At 37.2% G+C, this 24,496-nt stretch overlaps 3 protein-coding genes across 3 annotated transcripts; all 3 read right to left on the reverse strand.

Moving 5' to 3' along the window:
• Window positions 1-9,135: 9,135 nt before the first annotated feature.
• LOC109081808 (signal peptide, CUB and EGF-like domain-containing protein 3) lies at window positions 9,136-12,245 on the reverse strand. Its single transcript, XM_042771142.1, has 7 exons — window positions 12,107-12,245; window positions 11,867-11,970; window positions 11,585-11,787; window positions 10,442-10,584; window positions 9,665-9,816; window positions 9,416-9,584; window positions 9,136-9,331 (listed from the first exon to the last, which is right to left on the reverse strand). The coding sequence occupies exons 3-7, from the start codon at window positions 11,620-11,622 to the stop codon at window positions 9,156-9,158; spliced, it is 678 nt and encodes a 225-aa protein (XP_042627076.1). The 5' UTR covers window positions 11,623-11,787; window positions 11,867-11,970; window positions 12,107-12,245; the 3' UTR covers window positions 9,136-9,155.
• Window positions 12,246-12,380: 135 nt separating this feature from the next.
• On the reverse strand, window positions 12,381-18,778 carry LOC122147786. The gene is made up of 8 exons (XM_042771694.1): window positions 18,664-18,778; window positions 17,611-17,747; window positions 17,222-17,338; window positions 16,096-16,257; window positions 15,804-16,018; window positions 15,541-15,708; window positions 15,329-15,463; window positions 12,381-12,544 (listed from the first exon to the last, which is right to left on the reverse strand). Exons 5-8 carry the CDS (start codon window positions 15,967-15,969, stop codon window positions 12,381-12,383), a joined length of 633 nt encoding a protein of 210 aa, XP_042627628.1. The 5' UTR covers window positions 15,970-16,018; window positions 16,096-16,257; window positions 17,222-17,338; window positions 17,611-17,747; window positions 18,664-18,778.
• A 2,202-nt stretch (window positions 18,779-20,980) lies between these two features.
• Window positions 20,981-24,430, reverse strand: LOC122147787. The gene is made up of 8 exons (XM_042771695.1): window positions 24,251-24,430; window positions 24,068-24,150; window positions 23,769-23,867; window positions 23,492-23,682; window positions 22,472-22,690; window positions 22,175-22,212; window positions 21,983-22,082; window positions 20,981-21,327 (listed from the first exon to the last, which is right to left on the reverse strand). The coding sequence occupies exons 1-8, from the start codon at window positions 24,428-24,430 to the stop codon at window positions 21,212-21,214; spliced, it is 1,026 nt and encodes a 341-aa protein (XP_042627629.1). The 3' UTR covers window positions 20,981-21,211.
• Between the last annotated feature and the right edge of the window lie 66 nt (window positions 24,431-24,496).

The raw sequence follows: 24,496 nt of genomic DNA on the forward strand, positions 1-24,496 counted from the left end.
TGTTCTGATTTTGTTGTTTATCTATTTTTGTAGCTGTTATTTATATAAGTTATAGTGATAATAATAATATAAAATAAACTTATCTTAAATTAAAAATGATATTAGTCAAAAATGAAAATGATATTACATCAGTGTCAGTAGAGGATTTTAAAACTTTAAATGATACTTTTCTTAAAAGCATAAAGTTTATGAGCATTAAAAATGAATGGCACATTTAGGGGAAAAAATCTAAACATTTACAAAACAAAGTCTAAATGTGAGAGTATTACTCTGAATGAGGGCCTTGCAAACACTGCATCTACTTCAGCAGCAGTACACTGAGTCTGACAGGTTTGTTAAGTGGAAAGTCCACCCTGGATGCTGCGTGGATACACTGTTTGTTTAATCTAAAGCAATAAAGGCAGACGCCACACATCCAGTGGAACTTTCTTGAGTATATCAGCTTAAGGACAGGGAGTTGTAACACTGATAGCGGGTGATGACAGCTACCGCTCACCCTCCCTTCCAATCTGTTCACAGTCTGTTCCCCCGCCTAGAGGAACAGAGTTTAGCCCAGCTCTGAGCATGAGCGTGCATGAACTGTTAGATTATTGACTGGAAAAGCACTGTAGGATGAAGCCCAGATAAAACATGCTACAAATATCACTGCTCAGAAGTGCATAGTATGTTTAATTAGTAACATTTCCCTGGTTCTTGTATACTGACTTGTGAGTCACTTTTTAGCATAAATATATTGACACAATATTTTTAATAACTTAGATTTATTTTTATACATTTAGATTTAGACTTAATAAAATCATATTAAGAAATAAAGCTAATTCATAAACACACTCAGTAAGATTTTTTGAAAGATATTAATACCTATGCATTAATACTATACAGCATGATGTCAAACTGATCAAAAGTGAAGTAAAGACATTTATAATACAATAGACTTCTACTTCAAATAATTAGTGTTCTCTTGAACTTTTAATTTAAGAATCTTACCAACCCTAAATTCTTGAACAGTGGTGTAAATACATGCATACATTCATGGAAATGAAAAAATAAAAAAATAAAAAAAACAATCACAGTTTTAAGGTTATGAGTACATTTGCTAAGTTGTTTAGGATAACACTGCTTTTAAACCAGAGGTTCTCCTCCGTGTGAGTTTTTGTCACAAACAGCTACAAAATCTACATGTGACAAGTGAGGAGACATTTTTGTATTTTTATAATAATCATCATTTTCAAACATTATTCCTCATGCAGTCACACCCTTTTCCTCATGTTTGTCCATATGCTTGCTTTGCTTTTTCCTGTTGCTGGACTGTCCTGCAGCAGGTTTCTCTGGTTCTCCACTGTCTGGTTTGCATTTGCTGGGTGTCTGGCTGTCTTCCTGAGCCAGGACTGTGCTGTGAGCTGGTCTGACTTCATTAGGACTCGCTCGCTGGCTTGAGCTCAGTTTAGAAAGTCTGTCTCTCATCTCCTTCAGTTTCTGATCCACTGTACACTTCTGCAGCTCCAGCATCATCTGCTGCTCCTGCAAGCATGGAGAGCGTGAGAGACAAATACAGAAAGAATGAGAAATATATTTTACAATTGAAATGCATTTGGCCATCCCGTAAATATTGTGGGGGCTGTATAGGGGTCTCCTGTACACCAGCATAAGGTGAGTCAGAATGGCTGTTACCTGAAGCTGTTTGTCAGACCTGGACTCTTTCTTCTCTGGTGGGCTGTGTATGTGCATTGCCCTGTGGAGCCCAGAGGAGAGCTGCTGGTAAACTTCATCAAGTCTGTTTATTTCTCTTTCCACACACAGCACCTGAAGCACAGGTAGATAAAAAATAGGTGTACACTCTTCATAATAAATAAAACACAACACAAAAAGCAACACACAGCTTTCACTCACTGGGACTTGAGTCTTTAGGCCAGTTTGCCCTTGTCCTTCAACAATATACACAAAAGACCACAAAATTGTACCAGTGCTCAGGTGCTTGCTAGGCCTAAGAAAGTTTTCTGTTAAAAACTACTCTAAAATCTCTTACTATTTCCATGTCTCTTTCAGAGTTGGTTTTAGTTCCTGAAGTCTAAAATCAATTGAAGTTAATGTTCTTAATGTTTTAATATACTCTTAATGTCAAAAACACCTTAGATTAGATACTAACCTCTCTGTCAGCAGGTGCTCAGCAAAATGAGTTTCAGTAGGTATTTTTACACGGAAGAAGTCCTCTACTAATGTTCCAAAGGCCTCCGGTGTATTTTCCTCAATCATCTAACATGTGAGCGAAGTCTATTTTAGCTCTTCCTGGATTTCATATATATATAACAAACTATTATGGAAAGCTAGAGCAATCTCTCTTACCTGAGGTTATATAGGTCATTGAGTGTAAGAGAACGGAGAAGAACTGGCCAGCGTTTTGAAGCTTTGTGTAGTAATAAAAGACTTTATAGCAGCAGGCCAGCAGGTTATCACAGTGAGAGGCTGGCACCGTCCTGGCCAATTGCAGCATGACGGGGAAGGAACAAGCTCTGCTCAGAAAATGCACAACATGGTAGCCAAACAGGAAGACAGCAAAATGCTGTGGGGAAAGGTTGTCAAGGGCAACAGGGAACAGGTGCGACAGTTCACTCTCTGCTGGGATGATAATAACTGAAGGAGAAGAAAGCGGATGTAGGTCATTACAAAACTCTGAAACAATCAGAAGACATTACATGGCACCCGAAATGATAAAATAGATAAATAAAATATAAATATAAATAAATAATATTTTTATATTATATTCTTAATTGTTATGTATCAACTTAATTCATTAAAAGTGCATTTCTACTAGCTCACTGAATTCAAATGCACAAATGTGTACTGACCGTCCTCTGTCTTGGGCGTGTGGGCGAGAATCTGGAGTGATTCCTTTATCTCCTGCAGTGTTTTGGACAGAGGCGTCAGAGACACAAACTTGGCCAGTTCCTCTTCACTCACACAGGGAATGGTGCTCTGCTGTTGACCTGACAGATGAGAGCATGTACTGTTAGCACAGCAGGAGCCTTGGGTCAAAGAATACAAACTGGGTTTTAACAAGGTCGAACCTGGATCTGAGGAAGCTGCCTCTATATCTGCACCCACTTTAAACTCTGACATGTCTGCAGGGGAAAACTGTAAAACAATAGAAAAATACTTAATGGGATAGTTCACCAAAAAAAAAAAAAAAAAAAAAAAAAAAATAAGGGGATTAGGGGATTCAGAGTCGATTCTTTTTATTTTATTTATTTATTTATTTTTGGAGAGAGAGACAATAACTTTATTTACCATCGGCTGCACAACTTTGCAGATAGTTTACATTCACAGACAGCTACATTACACACTGCATGAAAGGGCAATATTCGAAATGGCATATTAGGGGCAATTTAAACTTTTATTTAATTTTAGTTTTAGTGATTTTGTTCTGACTTTTTTTTTTCAAAACTAATTTTGAATAGTTTTAGTTAACAAAAACAACACTGCCCAAAAGAGCGCATCAAACATTACACCAAACGGACCACTTTTATGATTATTTTATAATACGATCTGATCATAAAATGATTTGTTTTTCATCAAGGTTTTTTTTTTTTTTACTGAATTGTCCTTTTAATATCACTATTATGTACATTAATTACATATCTATGGCTCTGTGTTCTTTTAATGGGTTTAAAAAAGTAATCTGAATGTATGCAGTGTGAAGACTCTCAAGTGTATTTGTGGATGTTTGTAGCTGTGCTGTCCTGTTGCTGCCAGACCTCCACATTCATCCTGCACAGCACTCCCTCCAAAGATCTCAGCACGGCCTCCATCAGCCCCATCCACAGCTCTGATGCAAACACAAATACTTTCACAGACCTGAGTGTGTATACACATGCAAGGCTCAAGTTAAAAGCAAACTGCTGTCTCACCATGAGCAGTTTCTCTTTTCATCAGATCTTCATTGTCTAGTATTTTTTTCAGCTGGTTCAGTTTTGAGGGTTCCATATTTTCTAAATACAAGATGCACAAGCTGATTAGTTACGGAGACTGATCATGTAATTTTTTTATTTCCATTTTTTTTATCTTCAGTTGACTTCCTTTCCTTCCCTCAAAGGATCAATTTGCTGGCACATGTTCCTGTAAAACTCCTGTGTGTCTTTGCGGTGCTTTGCAAACTAGGATTCCAGATGTAAATTCTGATCCTCTAACTTGTCATACAGCTTTTTCATTAAACTCCAATAAACTCCTCCAGCTCCAATAGTGTAGTTCTGAAACCTTCACATCAATATGGGATTTGACAGAATTCAGAGGAGTTTTTGTATGTTTTTCAGCTGTAAAACATTTCAGATGATTGTCAGTTACTTCCTTTGCAAACAGCAGGTTACTCTGATTCTGCTCCCTCTTCCACCCCTCTCAGAACTAGTGGCTCAGAGCCATCCACCCTACAACACATCACAAAGTACACTCAGAACTGCACCATCTCATTATGCTATTGATTGCCTTAAACGCTGCAAGTGATTTTACTGTAGGCATTAAAATTTAAATTTTAAAATGTAAATTTAAGATGTAAGATTTTATTGCTTGTCTACAAGGGATTAAAAAGTACATTACATTACTTTTTCTCCATTGTAAATGCCCTAGACCTTTAAGGTCTTCTAATAGTTTGATGTTGTCTGTGGCTCGGTCTCGTCTAAGATTAAAAGGAAACTGTGCCTTTTCTAACTGCTGCCCCTTGATTGTAGAATGAGTTACTGGCACATATAAGGTTGTCTCATGAGTGTTGGAATTTTTAAATCTTCATTGAAGTCGTATCTCTTCTCTCTGGCTTTTCAATCATTGTAATTCTCTTTAATATGTATATTTATGTAACTGTGCTTAACTGTTTTGTGTAGAAATTATCAGATTGTACAGCACTTTGGTCAGCAGCTGCTGTCTTAAATGAGCTCTACAGTAGACATAAAATTGCCTTGCCTTGCATCACAACATTATAATGTACAACACAAAAAAAATGGATATTCATTTCGAGAGCTGCTAATGTATCAAGGTTTGTAAGGAGATATGAAGCAACATTGATATAATTAGAAATGTTTCATGAGCAGCAAATCAGCACATAAGAATAATTTCTGTAGCATCATGTGACACTGAAGACTGCAGTAATGGCTGCTGAAAATTCAGCTTTACCATCACAGGAATACATTATTACAATAGAAAATGGGTTTTGTGTTATTTCACAATATTTTTTATCAAAAAATGCAGAGTGGAACGCATGGTTTTTGCCTATGCAGGTACAAGAGGACGCCCCTATGAAAAGAAACAAAATAGATACATTGCATGCTCTGGTTTGTTTTTTTAAGAGTGTAAAGGGCCATTGACAGAGAATGTGTTTTTGCATTACACTGCACTGCTTTTCCACTGTGTTCTATGTAAAGAAAACAAGAAAAGAATAAAGACAGATGCGTTTGACATTTGCACTGCATCTAGCATATTTTGCAGCAGCTTGTGCATGGAACGCTGTTCTAAAAATGCAGTTTTTTAGTTAAAAGATGTTAAACTGTTAAAAAACTAGTCTCAAGAGCTTGTGATGTTGAGAAAGTGTCCACTAGATTCCTACAACATGCTCTGACCTGCATCTGAGGTGGACGAACTTCCACAGTGAGGCTCTCTGGGCGCACAAGTGATTGAAGGTGCCTTATGGGCATTTGTGACATTCCTCAATTGATTCAGCACCTGTGCGTTTTCCATATGTGCCGGGCTAGTAGGAAATAGGATCAGAGCTGCCTTGAGGACAAAAGTACCCTACTGGACAGGGTTGATCACTATAATGGTGTGAACCTAGTAAACAGATCCTTAAATTAGTAAACATTATCAATCAGTGCTTCTACTGTTTGTACTATGGGAGCAGTTCAGTACTGACCCTGAGGACAGCGATGTCCTGGAGGGCAGAGGAGGCACTGGAGGTGGGGGGAAGCGACTGAGCCGATAAGTGCCAGCCCCACACAGCACACAGCTGCTTTCCTGAAACTTCCAGAGACATCTGCAAAAAGAGATAAATAATTTTATCTTAATCATATTTATATTTAAATTATTCATATCATATAATAATTAATATGAAATTATACAACTATACTATAAATGTCCAACCTTACCCAGATACATATAGTACACTCACACTAAGTGGCATGTACTATATAGTAAATCTCAAATACTTGATTATGTCGATGAAAAACTTTTAATATCCCCATATTATTAAAAGTTGCAATATATTCAATATATTATAACCACAATATATTAAAAGTTAAATATATAGTAAATCCTACTTTGTTCACATACAGTATACTCACACAAAGGTATTTATTATATAGCAAATATTAACTGCTTGATTGTTATATTGTCATGAAATTGAACTTTTATCACACAGCTCTATATATAAAGTAGGATATATAATTTATCCAAATTTATCCGTATCCATACAGAACACTCACGTACAGCGATTTATACTATATTGCAAATCTCAACTTCCTGATTTATTTCACTGCAAAATATAACTATATTATCGCCCAGCTCTTTATATAAAATAGGATATATAAGTATGTCCAACTCAATTTGAAATTTGAATTACTAATGTTTTTAAAAGTTAACTTCAAAAGTAATCTAAATGTAAAAATAGAGGAAAGCTAACACGTGGTGTGGTGAACTGTAGGTTCGAGATCCTTCAGGACAGTATTATCCTGCAGGACACGGTGTTGGCTTTCTTGTCTGGGGTCTACAGTATGAACCAGCTCTGCAAGGGGTCTCTGTCACTGAGCCTGTATGATGTATCACTTTATTACACTTCACAGTTATAATATATTCCTTTTATAAACTTTTAAGCACATTTGTAAATATCAATCATGTAGAATTCACACCTACTGTACCTGCAGGACATTCGTTCGAAGTTCGGCATGGGATGCCTGCTGTATTAGGCTGGCCTGTGGTGCGAGGCTCGGGGCAGTAGGTACTAGGAGGGCAAGGCTCAAACTGACTGACAGCATCTGCCCCTGCCTGTGCCCTCATGGTGCCTGCAGGACAGGGCACTGGGAAACCTGTCCCAGTGCACCAATGACCCAGTGGACAAAGGAGGCTTGAGAAATCAGTGAGCCCTAGGGAGATGGTAATAATATCAGAAAGTTTATTGATGAAAGGAACACAAAGATGTAATGTAGATCATCATTTTGAAAATAAAATTAAGCAGTTATACAAGTATATGATTATAGAAGTCTTTTATGCCTACCAAGGCTATTTTTATTTGACAAAAAAAATACAGTAAAAACAGTAACATTGTTAAATATTATTACAATTTAAATGACTGTTTTCTATTTTAAAATTTATTCCTTTGATTCAAAGCTGAATTTTCAGCAGTCATTACCCCAGTCTTTATTAACATATGAAATCATTCTAATACACTGATATGATGCTCAAGAAACATATAATATTATTATCAATAGTGAAAACAGCTTCATATTTTTGTGGAAGCCACACGAGGCATTTTCAAGATTCTTTAATAAATAAAACGTTCAAAAGAATGACATTTATTTGGAATAGAAAACCTTTGTAACAATGTAGAATTCTTTGTCACTTTTGATCAATTTAATGCTGAATTAAAAAAATTAAATCTTACTGACCAGAACTTTTGAACTTTACATAAATGTGTGATTATATATACTATAGTATGTTATACATGGCATGTCAGCCAAAGCCTGTCCAAAAGCAGGACCAGGAGTAAACACACACTCTGGACAGCTACAGTGTAAACACCTCTTGAAATTCGGATCATATAAAACTTATTTATTCATAGGGTTTATAGGAAGATGAATAATGTACCAGCAGGACACGGCCCAGCACACTGTGCTCCCCACTCACACTGGTCTCTGTTGAGCAGAGAAGCATCCTGGGGGCTGTACTCTGAAATGCCAGAGATGCACAGGAATCAAGCAGCACACAAGCCTTTCACCTGGCCAGCCCTGAGGAATAATCAGACACAAAACCCCAATAATTGAATTTTCAGAAAAAAATGTGATGCGTCTACACTGCTGTTTAAAAGTCTGAGGTCAGCAGGATTTTTAATGGAATTAATAGTTTTATTCAGCAAAGGATGCATTGAACTGATAAAAAAGTGACTGGAAATCAGAAGTTAGAAAGATCTTTATTGCCAAGTATGTTTACACACACAAGGAATTTGAGCTTCCAGTGCAGAAAAAAGTACAGATATAGTACAAACATACATGATAGTGGAGACATACATAGGAATTACACAGTAGAGATGAAATACAGTATAACACTAATAAAAGAAAAATAGAAAATTAAATGCAATATAATACAGAAGTAGAAATATAGAGAAATATGTTTTTATGAAGGTAAAATGATGCCTAAAAGATTTGCATGCGCAGGGTAAGATTTGTGGAAGTGTACATAAGATTGTAAGCATAACATAAATTTGCATGTTCAAGAGAGGATTTGTAAAGGTGTAAAACGCGTTTCAAGTGCAAGAAAGAAAGATTTGCAGCATTTTACTGTTTTTTTGTAAGTGTAATTCATGTATTGTGAAACTGCAGCTTCATGCTAACACAAAATAAATATGATCTGTATTCTTCTGACTTCCATTTTTCCGTGCTTACATTTTTGGAATGTTTTTTTTTTTTTTTTTTTTTTTGCCCTAAATAATGACAAAAAGCATTGCAAAAGCATTGCTGTGATGATCAGCAATTTGCAAGCAAAAACAACAGTTTAAAGAACAGCAAAATGGATTGAGCAAATAGAACTATCTGTATGCATCACAGAAAAAAATGTATCATGTTTTAAACAAAAAAACATTAACGAACACAACTGTTTTCAACATTCATAGTAATAAGAAATGTTTTTTGAGCATCAAATCAGCATATTAGAATGATGACTGGAGTAATGACTGCTGAAAATTAAACTTTGACATCACAGCAATAAATTGCATTTTAAATCATATTAAAACACAAAACAATTTCACAATATTACTGTTATACTGTATTTTGATTAAATAAAAGCAAATTTGGTAAGCAACTAAGCATAAGAGATCTCTTTCAAACACATTAAAAAATCTAATCGACCCCACATTTCTGAATAGTAAATAATAAAATAAGAGCGTGCCAAGTTTGTTTTAAGTTTATTTTCTAAAGGTCCACAAGGTCATAAGTGCCCATGGTTGAAGAAGCACCCTCATGTGATCTGTGAACATACTTGCAGAACTTTCCTGGTGGACACGGCAAACACTCTCTCTCCTCTAGCAGACCCCCGACCTCAGGTGGGGTATATGTGCCATTGTGACAGGGCTGAGGAACCATTGTGGCTGCAATTACAAGCAAAATCAGATAATGTGCAAGTACTAATGATACTGCAGATATAATACAGAGAGTTACAGCAGCAGGGTTACCTGCAGGGGGGTAGGAGTGTGGGGGGCAAGGCTGGGGGTCTCCGATAATTGCCTCCTCACAGTAATAGCCTGGACGACAGGGGATGCAGTTATCCAAGCCCGGATTTGGCTGGTACTGTCCCGTGGGGCAGAGCAAGGCCAGGGGTGAGCCTAAGAGACAGTAATGACCCTGAAAGAGCAAAACCTATAAGTCAGGCAGTATGCTCAGATTAAAAAGAGATAGAAGGGTATGAAGGAGGCCAAACCAACTTTGGGGCAGAGGAAGGCATGCGGGGTGGTGGAGGAGAAGTCTATGGGGCAGTAAAAACCTGCAGCACAGTGTCCAGTTGGAGCATCCAGGCCCTCGCTGGCACAATGATGCCCTGCTGGGCATGGAAGACAGCTTTCTATGAAGTAACCCCCTGTGGGCAGATCAATATTTTGGACACAAAACAATGTATGTTAGTAAATAAAGAAGGTAAATAAAATATTAATGTGCAAAAGGTTCCAGAGAATATGGAAAGGACTACATTTAGAAGCATGTGAATTATTTAAAAGTGTATTGCTAGAGTGAATTTATAACAGCAACTAAAGTTGAATCTGTGCAATATTATTTACGCACTGGTGCTTTTAAGCCACACAGCCTATTGTTTTTGATAGCTCATTTATTTTGATGTGCTACCCCTGGTTAATTATTCAGATGCATTTAAATGTTGCTCCTCTTGTGGTTTTTTGATGCGTGTAATATAACTGCCCTTTTGAACAGCTTCAATATGTTTTCCTTAGAGGCTCTAAATGTTTTATAGATTATATTAAAATAAACGTCTGGCTCTGAACACACTGGTGAGGTTACGAATGCTGCCAGCTGGGCAAGGCAGAGGCATTAGGGTTCCAGAAGGGCAAAAGTGACCTTGCAGACAGGGGCCAATCCTGAGGTAGCCAGCTGCATTCAGAGGAGGAGGATTTGGAGACCCTCCTTGGCAATTGGTCCATATGATACAGCCACAGAGCAAAACCAAAGTGTGGGATGATAACAAACCCACATACCCTGTGGTTGTGATGTTCCAGGTTGCAGTAGAGGCCGGTAGGACAGGGCACACAGGCAGCCTCTGACTGAGCCCTGGTAACCTGTCCCAGTGTGCCCACAGGAAAAGGTACAGCTGCAGCAGTGCCAAAAGGGCAAAAATGACCTGATGCAACACAGGAAAGATGATTGTGAGCAAAAATCATTGTACTGTATATATACTACTGTTCAAAAGTTTGGAGTCAGTTTTAAATGAATTAAAACTGGTATTCAGCAAGAACACATGAAATTGATCAAAAGTGACAGTAAAGACATTTATAATTTTTATATATTCTATTCATCAAATGAACCTGACAATGATGTCATGAAGATGTATCATGGTTTATATAAAAATACTAAGCAGCACAACTGTTGTCAACATATTAAGAATTTGTTTTTAGCAACAACCCAGCATATTAGAATGATTTCTGAAGGATCATGTGACCAAAAAAATAAATAAAAAATCTTTACTGATTGCAAACTTTTGAATGGCAGTGTATGATGGAAAAAAAGGATTTGCAGCAGAATAGAAAAACAATTATTCATGAGCCACATAGTGCCATCTGGGCATGAGAGACAATGGGCAGCGCCAGGAGCACTGCTGTATGTGACAGGCTCACAAGGCAATTCCAATGGAGTACCAATGGGATAACTGTGTCCACTCGGACAAATATAACCCTGTAGTCCATCTACCGGTCGAGCACTACACCTGCCATTGATACACACATATCTGTGAGGGAGAAATAAGGCTGTCATCATTTTTTAAGTGTACACCAGGTTATAGATGCCTGATGAATAAACCTTCTCGACAAGCCAATCGCAAAAGCACTTCATTGCCACTCCACTGTATCTGTTTTCCAACCCAGCCACAACTGGATAGAAAGTGGATCCACAGAGTCGTTTTAATAAGTTTTGTAACCATTTCCTGCACTTTACGTAACATTTCAGTAATGGAGAATATCAATAATAGTTTCAACACTACTCAGTAATGGACAATAAATCTTTAACATCTGAAAACGTGCCATTAGCAATACATGAGTGCACCTGGCTGGCACAACTCAAGAGGGTGTGGGTGTACTGTTGTCAGATGACTGTGTTTAGATACTGAAAAGCATAGATATATTTACCCAGCATCACAGAGAGCTGCTTCTGATGGATGGACCATAGCAGTCTGCACACAGAAGTACCCAGGAGGACATGGCTGGCACTGCTCTGTCCCACTCAACCATGGGGAGCTGGAGAACGTTCCAGCGGGGCATGGGAGAGGAAAGCCAATACCAGTTGGACAATAATGGCCAGGCGGGTGCAAGTTGTTGCCTGTAGATTCAATCTGCAAATCACACATTGTAAATTAGTTTAACCCTTTGTGAACACACAGTGTCTTTATTAAGAGACAGAACAATATATACCAGATTTCAAGTGCCATTTGGGCTTGTAGCCCCTAAAGGGCAGTGAAATCCATCCTGGCAGCACCCTGTAGGCTCTGAAAGACCATGGCAAGCACAAAACATGCCTAGACAAACAGATTACATGAATTAGATGTTTTTTTCTCCACATACAGAGAATTTTAGACAGAAAATATTACTGACCCACAAACTTTGAACGGTAGTCTATACATGCAATAAATCTTTTTGTTGTCATGTTGTCACCTGCAGGACATGGTAGACATTCATCTTTACTGGCTGTCCCAGACTGTGCCTGCACTGTTCCTGGAGGACAGGGTAACTGAGTGCCCTGTGATGTGCCCGTGGGGCAGAAATGCCCCGGCAGACATGGAAGAGGTTCTGCTACTGCTTCCCCCGCATTGTAATACAATAGGATCTATTGTTATAGACTTATAAGAGTACATAGACAGTTTTAAATGAATTTTCTTGTAAACAGAATAAATAACGCACCCTGACGGTAGAAGCATAATGGGCATGGCTAACAATTTCCTTGGTGACTTTTGCCCATGACGGAGCTGTAAGTGCTTGCAGTGCAGGCCAGGGGCTTGTGTGGGCCTGCTGGGCAATAGAAACCGGAAGGACAGAGACTCTGCTCCAGACTGCTGGAGCCCCAGTCATAGTAGTAGCCTGCAGAACATTCACCTACATGGTACAATTGAATTAGACAATAATAGAATATGACTCATGGTTGCATCATGCAAATACAAACTCTGCCATATCAGTGCCTTAGTGGTATTTTTTATGATTTTCAACCAGGGGTCTGTAAAAGGATAAAAAAGAATAAAGAAAACAATTTTCTTTAAAAATGTTCATGATATTTGAATGAAATAATAGAATTATTTTGCTCAGTCAGATCAAATGATTAAAATGATTTTGAAGAAAAATTGGTGTGCAGAGCATTTTTGTCTTTGATGTAAATTATATTTATATGATAAATTGATGAAATAGTGATCTGATTTAATATATATACTGTGTGTGTGTGTGTGTGTGTGGTGTGTGTGTATATATATATATATATATATATTATATAATATATAGATACATATTTATATATATATATATATATACATATAATATATATATATCTTATATATATAATATGATATTTTTATATATACATATATATATATATAAATGTATAAGGGGGTTTCGGACAGGGATTGCCTTCTCAAAGAAAAGAATCGACTTTGAACTCCCCCTAAGAGTTTAGGGATTCAACACTTCAACTTCCATTGACGACTACACATCACCAGTGGTAAAACATTTGGCAATAATGACGTCTGTCTACACTGCATGTTTACATTGGCTATATATAAAACACTGTTATATTAGAGATGCTGCTAAATGTATATATTAGTGGTAGAAGTTTGTCATGCCCTTGACATATATGTTCTTATAATATCTAATGGCCTAAAGTCTAATATATCAGCACAAATAGGCTCTATTAGTGCGCAGCATAGTTATGTAACATGAGGTGTTTGAGATTTTATGCGTGGTTGTGATAAAAACTAAAAATGTTAAAGCACTGAAAAAAGGCAATTAAAACAAATTACAGGGATGTGCCCAGCATATTTTGAGAACTGGAGCTTGTAGCCTAGAAATTTTTTTTATATCTAAAGATGTGAAAGAACTCACTTACAGAAAACAATATATTGATTTAAATTTTCTAAGACCACTTTTTGTTGGTAAAAGTCATATGCGAGTTTAGGCCTCCACACCTGAGAAGCCAAAGGCCTGCATTAAATGGAGCTCATACATAATGAGAACCATTCGTCAGGATATGTGTCACTGATGAGTTACAACTTCTATATATAGTTATGTTTGTAGTTTATTTAGAATATATTTCCTTATCCCACAACATAATTTCATATTCACTGTGACAGAGTTTAGTTGAGGAAAAATCAAAGCTGACTTTCAAAACTGAATTGTTCTGCATCCATTACTCAAGTGACACAATCCTTCAGAAATCCTAACAATCTTATTCTACAGGGATAACACATTGTGTGAAAGAAGCTATAATGAAAGAACTGATGTTACTGCATGTACATCATACATGGTGGCTGTTATTGAAACTTCATAATATTTCCACTTTAGCGGACAACTAGTTGTTTACCAGCCCTCAAAAAAAAGCGGATTACTGTTTAGCTTCATGTGGTTAAGGAAATCAAATCATTAGAGAAGATTCCTCTCATCGCTTTAAGCTGTAAATGTAAAAACTTGAAGAAACAGTCTCGCTGGCGTTGTCTTGCCTGTTGGTGTGGGCGTATTCAAAATGCCGCGCGACTTCAGGGAAACATTTTCTCACTTCGCAACAAAGATGAGGGAGCGTGGAAACACGGACACCGGTTGTTTTCATATGGATTTACTTTATCACAGAATATGTGTTTTCAGCAGCACTTGTTTAGTTGAAAAGTAGACCTGGCAGGCTTTCTATAGAATCTCTCTCATGTTCGTAACATTCCATGAGTTACAGTTTTTTTCACTGAAGCTCATTGAAGATCAGCGCAGCAAAGGCTGCAAGACATCACTCCTTGTTTGTTATCTTTCATTTTTTTTAAGTGCCATACACCAAAAAAGCAGTACATTGCCACTTCTCTGACCATCAAAAATGAAAGTGTAATTTACGGTATCAGGAGGAAAATACCCAATCGTTTTTTTGTTAATCGTTCAATCCCCAGCTCCCAATTCCTGACGACTGCTTCTCTAATCTCGGGGAGTTCAATGTGGGATTCCCAAAACGCTTTCGTTTGAAAGATAGATCAGTGCCGAGTTTATTTGGACCAGATTGCTACACTGAATCACAACCTGTAAGTAGGAGAGCCTGAATCACAGGGCTGAGGAAGAGATGAACCCACTGGGCAATAAGACCCTACAGAAAAGATTCATTGAGCTTTAGCCATCAGTAGGTACAGTAATAATCATGATCTTATATGGAGATAAATAGTTCACCTTATTGAAAATGCCATACTTTAAAATAGAGATGTCTGGTTTGTGAACAAATTGTTCTTTTAAGTCAATGAAAAGTAAAAAAAAAAAAAAAAAAATCTAAATGACATTGTTACTCTTTGAACTAGGTACTCTTTGAAGGTTTTTAGTAAATAATGACATACATTTTGGTCTGTGTTGCTCACCCAGAGAATAAATTTGGAATATTGCACACAAGCCATATAAACAACATTTATAATGGTTTATAATAAGTTTATAATAACATTTTTGAAGCTTGAAAGCTCCAGTACCCATTTATTGTAATTGCATAGAAAACCCGGACTTTTTTTAATATCTCCTTTTGTGTTCCACAGAAGAAATTCACACAGTTTTGTAATGACATTTGAGTTAGTAAACTATGACACTTTTGGGTGAACGATCCTTTTAATTCAATTTTAAAGAAGTATTTTAAAAACAAATATGCCAGTGTGCACTGTGTACCTGTAGGACACAGGTCTCCCTTGAAGCCAGTGCATGTTTCTGTGATTTGTAGAGGTGATTCTGAATAACCTTCAGACTCAGTTAAATCTAATAGAGGTCTGGGATCCAGATTGGTCCAATCTTTGGCACCATCTCCTTGAAAAGTATCAGTCGGTTTTAACAGGCTCATCCATTACCATATAAATGATTTATTGCCATACCATGAATCCTACCTAAAATGTGAATTGAGCAGGCTATGTTGTGCTTCAGAAAGCAAAGATCATACTTTCGGAAGTGGGATGAAGGTATGAGGTCACAAAAACAAGTCTGCTGAGAGGGTGTGGCCTGAGGTGCAGCAGTATCTGCGCCGCTAATGCAATAGTGACCTGGAGAGCAAAACCCTATAGAGAGGCAAGCATAACATAGGCATCACTTCTGATCATCTTTCGGTTAAATTATTTTGTGGTTTACCGTGTAATATTTATGATCTGACAACCTGAGGGCTGAGAGGGGCCTGGTGCAATGCAATATCTGCTTGGAGGGCAAGGGGAGCAGTCATTATGAGAGGTGGCCTCTTTATCCTGGAGAATGAAACTGACAGGACATGGTAACGGAGCACTACTTAGCAGCAGTAATATCTTGCCGGACATATATATCCACATGTCTGAGAGACTGGGGCAGGCTCTGTGGCTCCAGCTGAACAGAAATGACCTTTTATGGAGGGAGAACGAGATGTTAAGATACACATCAGCAGACCAGGCTCTAATGGGAATTTCGGTGGCACTGACCTGCAGAGCAGGGTCCGGTGGGGCTGATTAGTGCGCTGGTGTTACAGTAGAATCCGAGAGGACATGGAGAGCAATCCAGCTGAGATTGTAACCCCTCAATTATACTCGCAGTGCCTGCAGGATAGGGAAGTGGGGTGGTGCAACCCTCCAAACAGTAAAAACCTAGTAGAAGAAAAAGCATAAGTAATACAATTCACTTGTTATTATTATAAAACCATCACTGTATTACTTTAAAGTGAAAAAAAAAAAAATCATTCTGTTTTGTTGTAATTAAAATCATTGAAAATAAATGACTATAGTACAACAATTGTCCTTAAAATAACGTCAATGCAAAACATAAATGAAGACTTAGTTTACTTTATGAAATACATTTGAATTTGGGGAGAAATATGGCCCAGATATTTCTTTACTGTCATGAAAATGTCTAGGTCATATTTTACTCCAAAATCAAAAGAAAAATAAATGATGTAGCTTATTATTATTATTATTTTAGGACCATTAAGATTTAAAAATGTTAAATATTTAAAAAAATATATTAAAGGAAAATTGTGTTAGAAAAAAAAAAACTGTATTATGGCAATGAAAACCACAATTTGCAGTGAGAATAGTCAAATGTAGATGTAAGCTTAATTTTCTGAAATATATTTCCTTTTATAGTGAATTTGGAAAAAAAAATATGATCCAGACATTTCTTGACACTTAGGGAATCTGTCATATATCACTCCAAAATCAAAGGAAATAATTCATTTTTTTTCTTGAAGCAAATAAACCTATTTTTAGAAACATAAAAAATAAAAAAAAGACATATTTTATTTTTTTATAAAAATCATTGTATTATAGTATTGTTTTACTGTAATGTAAAAAATATCTTGCATTACAGCAATGAGAATCATTACTGAAAACAATGGAAATAATAGAAGTAAAATGTCAAGATAGTCAGGGTAACTATAAAAAGTATGGTAAAACGTGTATTTGTCCGAAAAATAATGCAAAATTTAGTCAATGCAGTGTATAAATGTAGAATTTATTTTATAATTTTTTTCTTTATGATTTTGCAGTGAATTATGACCCCGACATTTTTTTAAACAGGCTTTGAGAGACTCCAAAGTATCAATATACTATTTACCTGGTGGGCAAGATTGACAGGAAGGCTGGTATGGCAGAGGCTGATAAGTATCAGGCAGACAGATGGCAGGCTGGACACTGCCACACGGACATGAGTGACCAGACGGACACTGACAGTCTGAACAGACAGATCATAAAGGTAAGAGACTGGCAGTATATAAACAGATGATGTCTAGACATCTCATGGCAACAGTACTAAATAATTCAGACAGCACTAGGGCAACCCTGTAGAGATGCCATGGTTAGTCACAAAGATAAATGGCAGGAGGAAGTAGACACCGTCTCTCTCTATTTATGAAACCCGCTCAGTCCTCTGTATATCTAGTACCCTAGTTTAACTGATGCCCAGAGGACAATATGGATTTCTGCCTTGTCAGTATTACATCCTACCGGAATGATGTCCTGTTACAGAACCGGCTGGACAGAAACTGCCCTCAGGACAGCGAAGCTCTGCAGAGCTCTGACTCCAGAGGTACATGGATGACGGTCTGTCTCAGATACAGCACCACGGTGGCTCAGGAAAGAGCCTGTAATACAGAGCAATCAGAGATTATTTGGTTAAACAGCAATGAGAAACAAACACAAGATTATCTTTATACATTAACAAAATATTGTGAGGCTGAATGCTAGTTCTACTCCTGTAAATCAAACTGGAGGTGGCACAGTGATATTTCTTCAAAACATTACAAGATATGCTACATAGCCCAAGGAAAAGTGAAATGTCTAAATAATGTCATTTTTTTCACTCTCATGTCTTTCAAACCTGTATGAGTTTCTTTTTTCAGTGTATAAAAAAGGAGATGTTTCAAATTTTTCTAAAGTAAATCTGGGGTTGTTGAAACTGTTTTCTAACTGTATTTGAAAATATTTTAAAATCTAATTTATTCCTGTGATGGCAAAGCTGAATTTAAGCAGCCATTATTCCAGTCTTCAGTGTGACATGATCTTTCAGAAATCATTCTAATATGCTGATTTGGTCCTCAGGAAACATTTACTATTATTATTATCAAATTTGAAAACAGTTGTGCTGTTTATTTGTGGAAACCGAGATTCAAAAAAAAAAAAATAATAATAATAATAATAATAATAATAATAATACTGATCTCAAACTTTAGAACAGTAGAGTATGTTCCAAAAAGGATAATAAAACTAGTACATACTGTACAACCTGTGTGTTATATTCCAAATCCTTGGATGTCACATGATAGATCTGTGTGAAGAACAGACCAAAATCTATGCCATTATTCACTGAAAGTTTGAAAACCCATCATCAATTCTATAATTATGCAGCATTGTATGAAAAAGAGCAGCGTGATCATTCTGCTACACATCTCATTTATTGTCTTATGAAAGAAAGATAACCATGCAGGTTTGAAATGACATGAGGGTTAGTAAGTGATGGCAGAATTTTCATTTTGGGGTAAATACTTGGTTAAACTCTACCTGGCGGACAGGGTTCTGGTTGTGCACTGCCAACTGGGCAGTAGTGAGCTGCAGGACAGACATCCCCAATGAACTGAATCTGAGAAAAGACCTCTTCCATTGAACAAGTCACAGGTTCTTCACAATCTAAAAAAAAAATCAGTTCATTACCGTTACACTGCTTGTACTTATTGCCATGGTCATAAACCACGGTAGGTGGAGAAAATGACCTGTGCTGTTAAAATACTGAGGCTTAGGGGTATGTGATTATTGAATACAGTAGTATCCATGACTACAGGGTCCAGAGGGTGAATTCAGCCCAGGTTCTGCACAGTATTGTCCGGGTGTGCAGATGCTGCTCCTATTCAAACACCCACAATGTTAGTTTCATTCATCCGTATTTAACAGCGTGACTATGCTACATATGTTGGAATAAGACCTTCTAATGAACCAAATGTGCCCAGAGGACAGGGCTCCATATGGCTGGCACCCGCTGGGCAATAGAAACCAGCTGTGCATCTGCCTCCCGTGGAATCTCCAATTGGCTCTGAGAGCAAGGCACCTTGGCTGCACACGTAACTGTAAAATCTGAGAGATTATCATTAGAAAACAAGCCTATATTATTCAACAGGACATTTGAGTAGACTTTGCAGGAGCTGAGCTGGCTAATAACAGTTGCCTGGGCGTGTCCAGCCCAGAGGAGCTGCAGTATTTACCAGGGGGGCAGGAAATACACTGATTCTTGCTGGTCAGGCCTAACTGACCATTAAAAGTGCCCACAGGGCAGGGAAAGCTCACTCCCGACTGTGACTGTTTCCCGACTGTGCCTGTTTAAAATACAAAGTAAAAAGAGGGGTCAAGTGTCCTCATCTTGCACTCACAGTAATTTTAGGACTACCTGGAGGGCAGTAATATCCCCTTGAACAGGGCATAGGTATGGACGTTCCACCTGTTACTGTGTCTGAACCGGCACAAAAATATCCAGTCGAACACACAGAACATTCTGCCTATTTATCTTTAAGTTTTTATAGTGTTTTTGTTTTGTTTTCTTAATTATAGATAGTTTTACTTGCCCCCAACTCACACTTTCAATCATAAATTATGAAATCCAAAAAATAAATATATTAATCATTACACTTTTAAAAACTATGTTGATTTTAAATTAAAAAAGTGAAATAATAATTGGCTATTTGAATATTTATTGTGTGAAAATTATTTATAGCAATTTTTTAAATATTACTGCTGTACACCTGTTTTGGAATCATTCAAAATAATAACTGTTACATAATAAATGTTTTTCTAATGGTATTATCATAAACTTGTTTACTTGTTTACCAAGTAGAAAAGTGACAGTAAAGATCATTATCAAGAAAATATGAAAAATCAAAGGTAAATATCACATGCAATAGGAATATTTTATATAGTGAAATTAGAAGTTATTTCCTTCAAAAATAGCTCAAAATATAACCTCCATAATTTTTACCACAGAATGCTCATTTTTTTAGATGTTGAAATCAGTTTTTTAGGATTATTTATTTACTATTATAGTACTGATTAATATTTTATGTGCTTTTGTCAATTGTATTATTTTTTATTTAGCTTTAATTTATTTTCATTTCAGTTTTAATTGTAGTAAGTTTAATTTCAATTAAAACATATTTTAAAACTTACTGTCTTAAATTATGTTTTTATGCTTTTCAAATTTGTATTTTTAGATTTTTAATAGTTTTAGTTACACAATAATTGGAATTTTGAAGGAACGGCTTTTATATTATCAATTTCAACAGGTTTAAACAATCAAGCCTCGCCCTCTTCTGACCTGCCCCTGGAGGTTCTGCTATGTCCCAAACGGACAGGGAATCTGGACAGGGCTGGCAGGTGGACACATATACCCAGGTGAGCAGATGAAGTGGGCAGGCTGGCTGGAATTTTGACCCTGTGGGCAGTAGCAGCCCATCTGGCACACATGAGAAGGGGAGGAGAGCCCCCTACTGGAACAAGCAAATCCTACAAAGCAAATGTCCACAAATCAGTAGAGACCAAATGATCTAAAAAATGAAGTCTGAAGTCTCCAAAAGAGCAGCACTGACCTGGAGGACAAGGCAGACAGTCAGACAGCTTAGTGTTCTTGCTGCTGTTACTGTAGTGGCCTGCTGGACAAGGCTCATGGGGACGAGGACCCTATGGGACAGAAGTGTCCTTGAATACATCTACCACCTGTTCCTCCATCCACAGGTGTGGGGGACATGGCTCCGGAGAGACAAAAATGTTCAACATCGCACAGTCCAGACACATTACTCTGTCCAGGAGACTCGGAGAAGAAACCTGCCTGGTGGAAAGTTTGTGGGACATTTCTCAGCCGAGTTTTGACAGATGCTGAAAGCACAAGGGGCTGTGACTGAAAATGGTGTGACTCAAATGGTTCGAAGAAATAGGGCAGCATCACCCTCTGAGAATAAGAGATGTGTAACACTGAGAAATGACTTGATAGGTGTTCAGTCGCTTGTAGAAATGGTACCTGGAGGGCAGGGTAAACAGTCTTCACAGCTGGTCATCCTTGTATGGGAATTTATAGTCCCTGCTGGACAGGGGTGTTGATTTTGTAGACGTGTGCCTGTAGGGCAATTATGGCCCACTGGGCATTCAATGCCCTCAAAAGAGGAACCATTGACAGAACAGTAGTAACTGAAAAGTAGTAGTAATTGAAAGAATGCAAATTTAATAATAGGTTTTCTGAACACGCCACCATCTACTATTGGGCGACTGATAAGATAGCACCGCCTTCAAATGTGCAACAGTGCCCACCCAATTTTATTTATTTTTTATTTTAAAAATGTCTTCGTTAAAGGGTTATTATTTGGTTATTAACCAAATTAACCAGATATGAGATGAATCACAACATTACAAACTTCAATTTGAAGAAAAAATAAATAAATTTTGACAAAAAGATAAAGGTACAAGACTGTGTACTTAACAACTTAAATGAGGGAAAGAACTACAATCCCATGAAGCATTGCAAATGACAATCAAATTTAAAATTTCGTAGCTCACAGTTTGTCTTTAAAGGTTCATAAGTTATTGCTCAAAAGCAGTTCCCCACTGAAGAAAATGAATGGGATTTTTACTTCTGAAAACCACTGGTTGCACTCTATTGTTACTGTTACTCTGTCAGATTTGTTGCAATGTTTTGAAAGCATAACAGAGTTTTCGGAGCATTAATGTGTAATTGTCACACTTCTAGCTGTCTTTGCACAACCTGGGATACCATATTGAACATGAAAAAATGATACTCTTCACCTTTAAATGTTTAACATTCTTGTGTATGTGTAAGTGTATCTACCCTTGGGGACACAGGCTGCAGCTGGCCTGTCTCTCTCTACTGCTGAAGGATCCTTCTGGACAGACTTGAGGAGTGCCTGAGCCTCTAAAGCAAAAATAACCTGTGCGGGAGCGGAAAACAGGATGAGGTGGGCCGGTTTGAGGGGAAGGTGGGTGTTTTAATCTGTGTTGAATTGGGGGATCTGTCAATTACCTGTCGGACACGGTCCTCCGCTGTGATCGTTGATTGGGCTGTTGGGGAGTACACGTATACATATTAATTATCAACATTTATCATCAAAACGTTTCATCGTTTTTTTCATAATATAAATAATATATACAACTTACCTTAATATAAAGCAAAAACAATTTAATGTTTCTTTCTCAGGAAAAAAAAAAAAAAAAAAAAAAATGTAATATATATTTAGTATTTGCATCTTAGTGCTTCCATCCAGAATTTTTTATGCAATATCTCAAATGTCTATCTTTAAAATTCTCTGGCTACATTTACCTGCAGACTGTGTGTGAGGTTGAGGTGAGATGTTCCCATCTGTGCAGTAACATCCCTCAGAGCATTTTCCTGTGACAGACGTGGAGTTCTGAAGTGAGTAGTAGTGTCCTCCATCACATTCCCTACACTCAGAGAGGACACTCAAACCAGAGTCAGGGCTGTATGTCCCTGCTGGACAAGGTCTCCGGTCATACCCTGTGCCTTCAAGACAGTAGAAACCTAAAGGGCAGACAGATAACAGCATAAATATTATTGCTGAATTTGGGTGGAACCAGTCAAAATGTTTATGTAACGAGTCTCTCCACTGTGTGGTGCTGTTTGCAATTTAATTGAGTTTCTTGAACCTCTCATATATTTAGGTAGTAATTAATTGACACTACTTTCACTAATATTCTAGTATCACCATATAATGGATATGTTTGGAATAGCATACTACCATACTATTTTTACTATCTCTGTAGTATATAGTATAGTAAAGTAAAAAAACAAAAAACCGGACTGGAACTGAAAGTCATATCAACTGTGCTATAAAGTCACATTTATTTTTTAATGTAAAAAATACAAATAAAAAAAGTTTTTATTTTATACATTAAAAATAATGTCTAATTCTATTTGAATTATTATTTGATCTGATTGCAAAGTATAGATATATCAATATAACAAAAAAGTTCAAGATGTTTGACATCACATGCTGGGACATCTAAACAGATATAAATGAAGAACATGAAATAATTTATTTTATGCATTAAAAAAAATTATATGTGATTTTATTTGAATTATTTGATTTTTACAAAACTTTCACAATAACAATTTTTATAAAAACGATAACTGGATGTCTCTCATAGAATTAAATATGCATGGGTAAAATAGCACACTACTGTTTAAAATATGAAGAGTTGCATAATGCATACTGTTTCACATACTTTTTTAAAAATTGTAAGGAGTATATAGAGCGCAGCATCCAGTAAGCAGTACACTAGTACTCCATTTCGAAGATAATCAACAAAAGACATCACCAACCATCTGGGCACAGCAGCCGGGCTCTATCCACACAGTACCACTGAGAGGCCTGAGTGACGGTTACAAAAGTCCCAGGATCACATGGCACAGGGCGAGTGGTTCCTGGAGGACAATAATGACCCTCTGGGCAGATGTGGCCAGAGACTCCATCAATAGGAGTAGGAGTCTCAGCTTTCTCGGCACAATAAAACCTTTCAGGGACATACAGTACAGTATGATGCCAAAGGTTAATCCAGTCAGTAATGCAATTACAGTGTATGTATTACTTGGCACATACCCATCAGAGCAGAGTCCACATGGTTCAGTCAGACCAGTAGAGGCACAGTTAAACCCTCCAGGGCATGACTGGCACTCCTCAGCACTCCTTAGTCCTGTACTGTTTTTATTATATTAAAAAATATAATAAAAATATATATAAAATTATGAAATCTGTATCAGCCAGAATTTTAATAGCAGTACATCCCTATTATTAAACTGTGTCGTCCTTAGTACAAAATATCTCATAAGACAGGCCTAATAAAGGCTGATTTTAGTGAGTGAAATTACTGAAATACCTTTTGGACAATAGTGACCAACTGGACAAACAGCCACTGTAGGACCATCCATAGGACTGGGTGAATGGGAGCCTTCTCTACACCAGAAACCAGCCAAACACAGTCCTACAAACAATCATTCAAACACAGGGCTTGTAAAGCCTGTATAGGACATGTGTGATAACATCACAATTCAGACTTTTTATTGAAATTTCATCAGTCTCACCTGTAGGTTCTTCAGTCCAGCATCTGGACAGTAATGTCCTGACGGACACGATAGACAGCTGTTTTGGCTGTCAATGAGCTCACGAGGGTTATAGGTGCCAGCAGGGCATGGAAATTGTTCAGCAGAGCCTGTTCCTTTAAGACAGTAATGTCCCTTCGGACAAGACTGCAGGACAGACATATTTGCAGCCCCAAATGTTTCATCACAATAAAACCCTGGTGTAGGAGAAACATTGAAAATAGGTTA

This window comes from Cyprinus carpio, chromosome A15 (assembly GCF_018340385.1).
Source record: "Cyprinus carpio isolate SPL01 chromosome A15, ASM1834038v1, whole genome shotgun sequence".
Taxonomy (NCBI): Eukaryota; Metazoa; Chordata; class Actinopteri; order Cypriniformes; family Cyprinidae; genus Cyprinus; species Cyprinus carpio.

Coding starts and splice junctions, on each gene's coding strand:
- LOC109081808 (XM_042771142.1), bottom strand. CDS start 11,622: ATGGTCCATCCATCAGAAGCAGCTCTCTGTGATGCTGG. Junction 9,817..10,441: donor TGGAACATCACAACCACAGG/GTATGTGGGTTT, acceptor ATCTGCCCACAG/GGGGTTACTTCATAGAAAGC. Junction 9,585..9,664: donor ATGCCTTCCTCTGCCCCAAA/GTTGGTTTGGCC, acceptor TTGCTCTTTCAG/GGTCATTACTGTCTCTTAGG.
- LOC122147786 (XM_042771694.1), bottom strand. CDS start 15,969: ATGTGGATATATATGTCCGGCAAGATATTACTGCTGCTAAGTAGTGCT. Junction 15,709..15,803: donor AGGCCCCTCTCAGCCCTCAG/GTTGTCAGATCA, acceptor GCCTCTCTATAG/GGTTTTGCTCTCCAGGTCAC. Junction 15,464..15,540: donor CTGCTCAATTCACATTTTAG/GTAGGATTCATG, acceptor ATACTTTTCAAG/GAGATGGTGCCAAAGATTGG.
- LOC122147787 (XM_042771695.1), bottom strand. CDS start 24,430: ATGTCTGTCCTGCAGTCTTGTCCGAAGGGACATTACTGTCTTAAAGGA. Junction 22,213..22,471: donor ACCTCACACACAGTCTGCAG/GTAAATGTAGCC, acceptor ACTCCCCAACAG/CCCAATCAACGATCACAGCG. Junction 21,328..21,982: donor TGCAGCCTGTGTCCCCAAGG/GTAGATACACTT, acceptor ACTACTTTTCAG/TTACTACTGTTCTGTCAATG.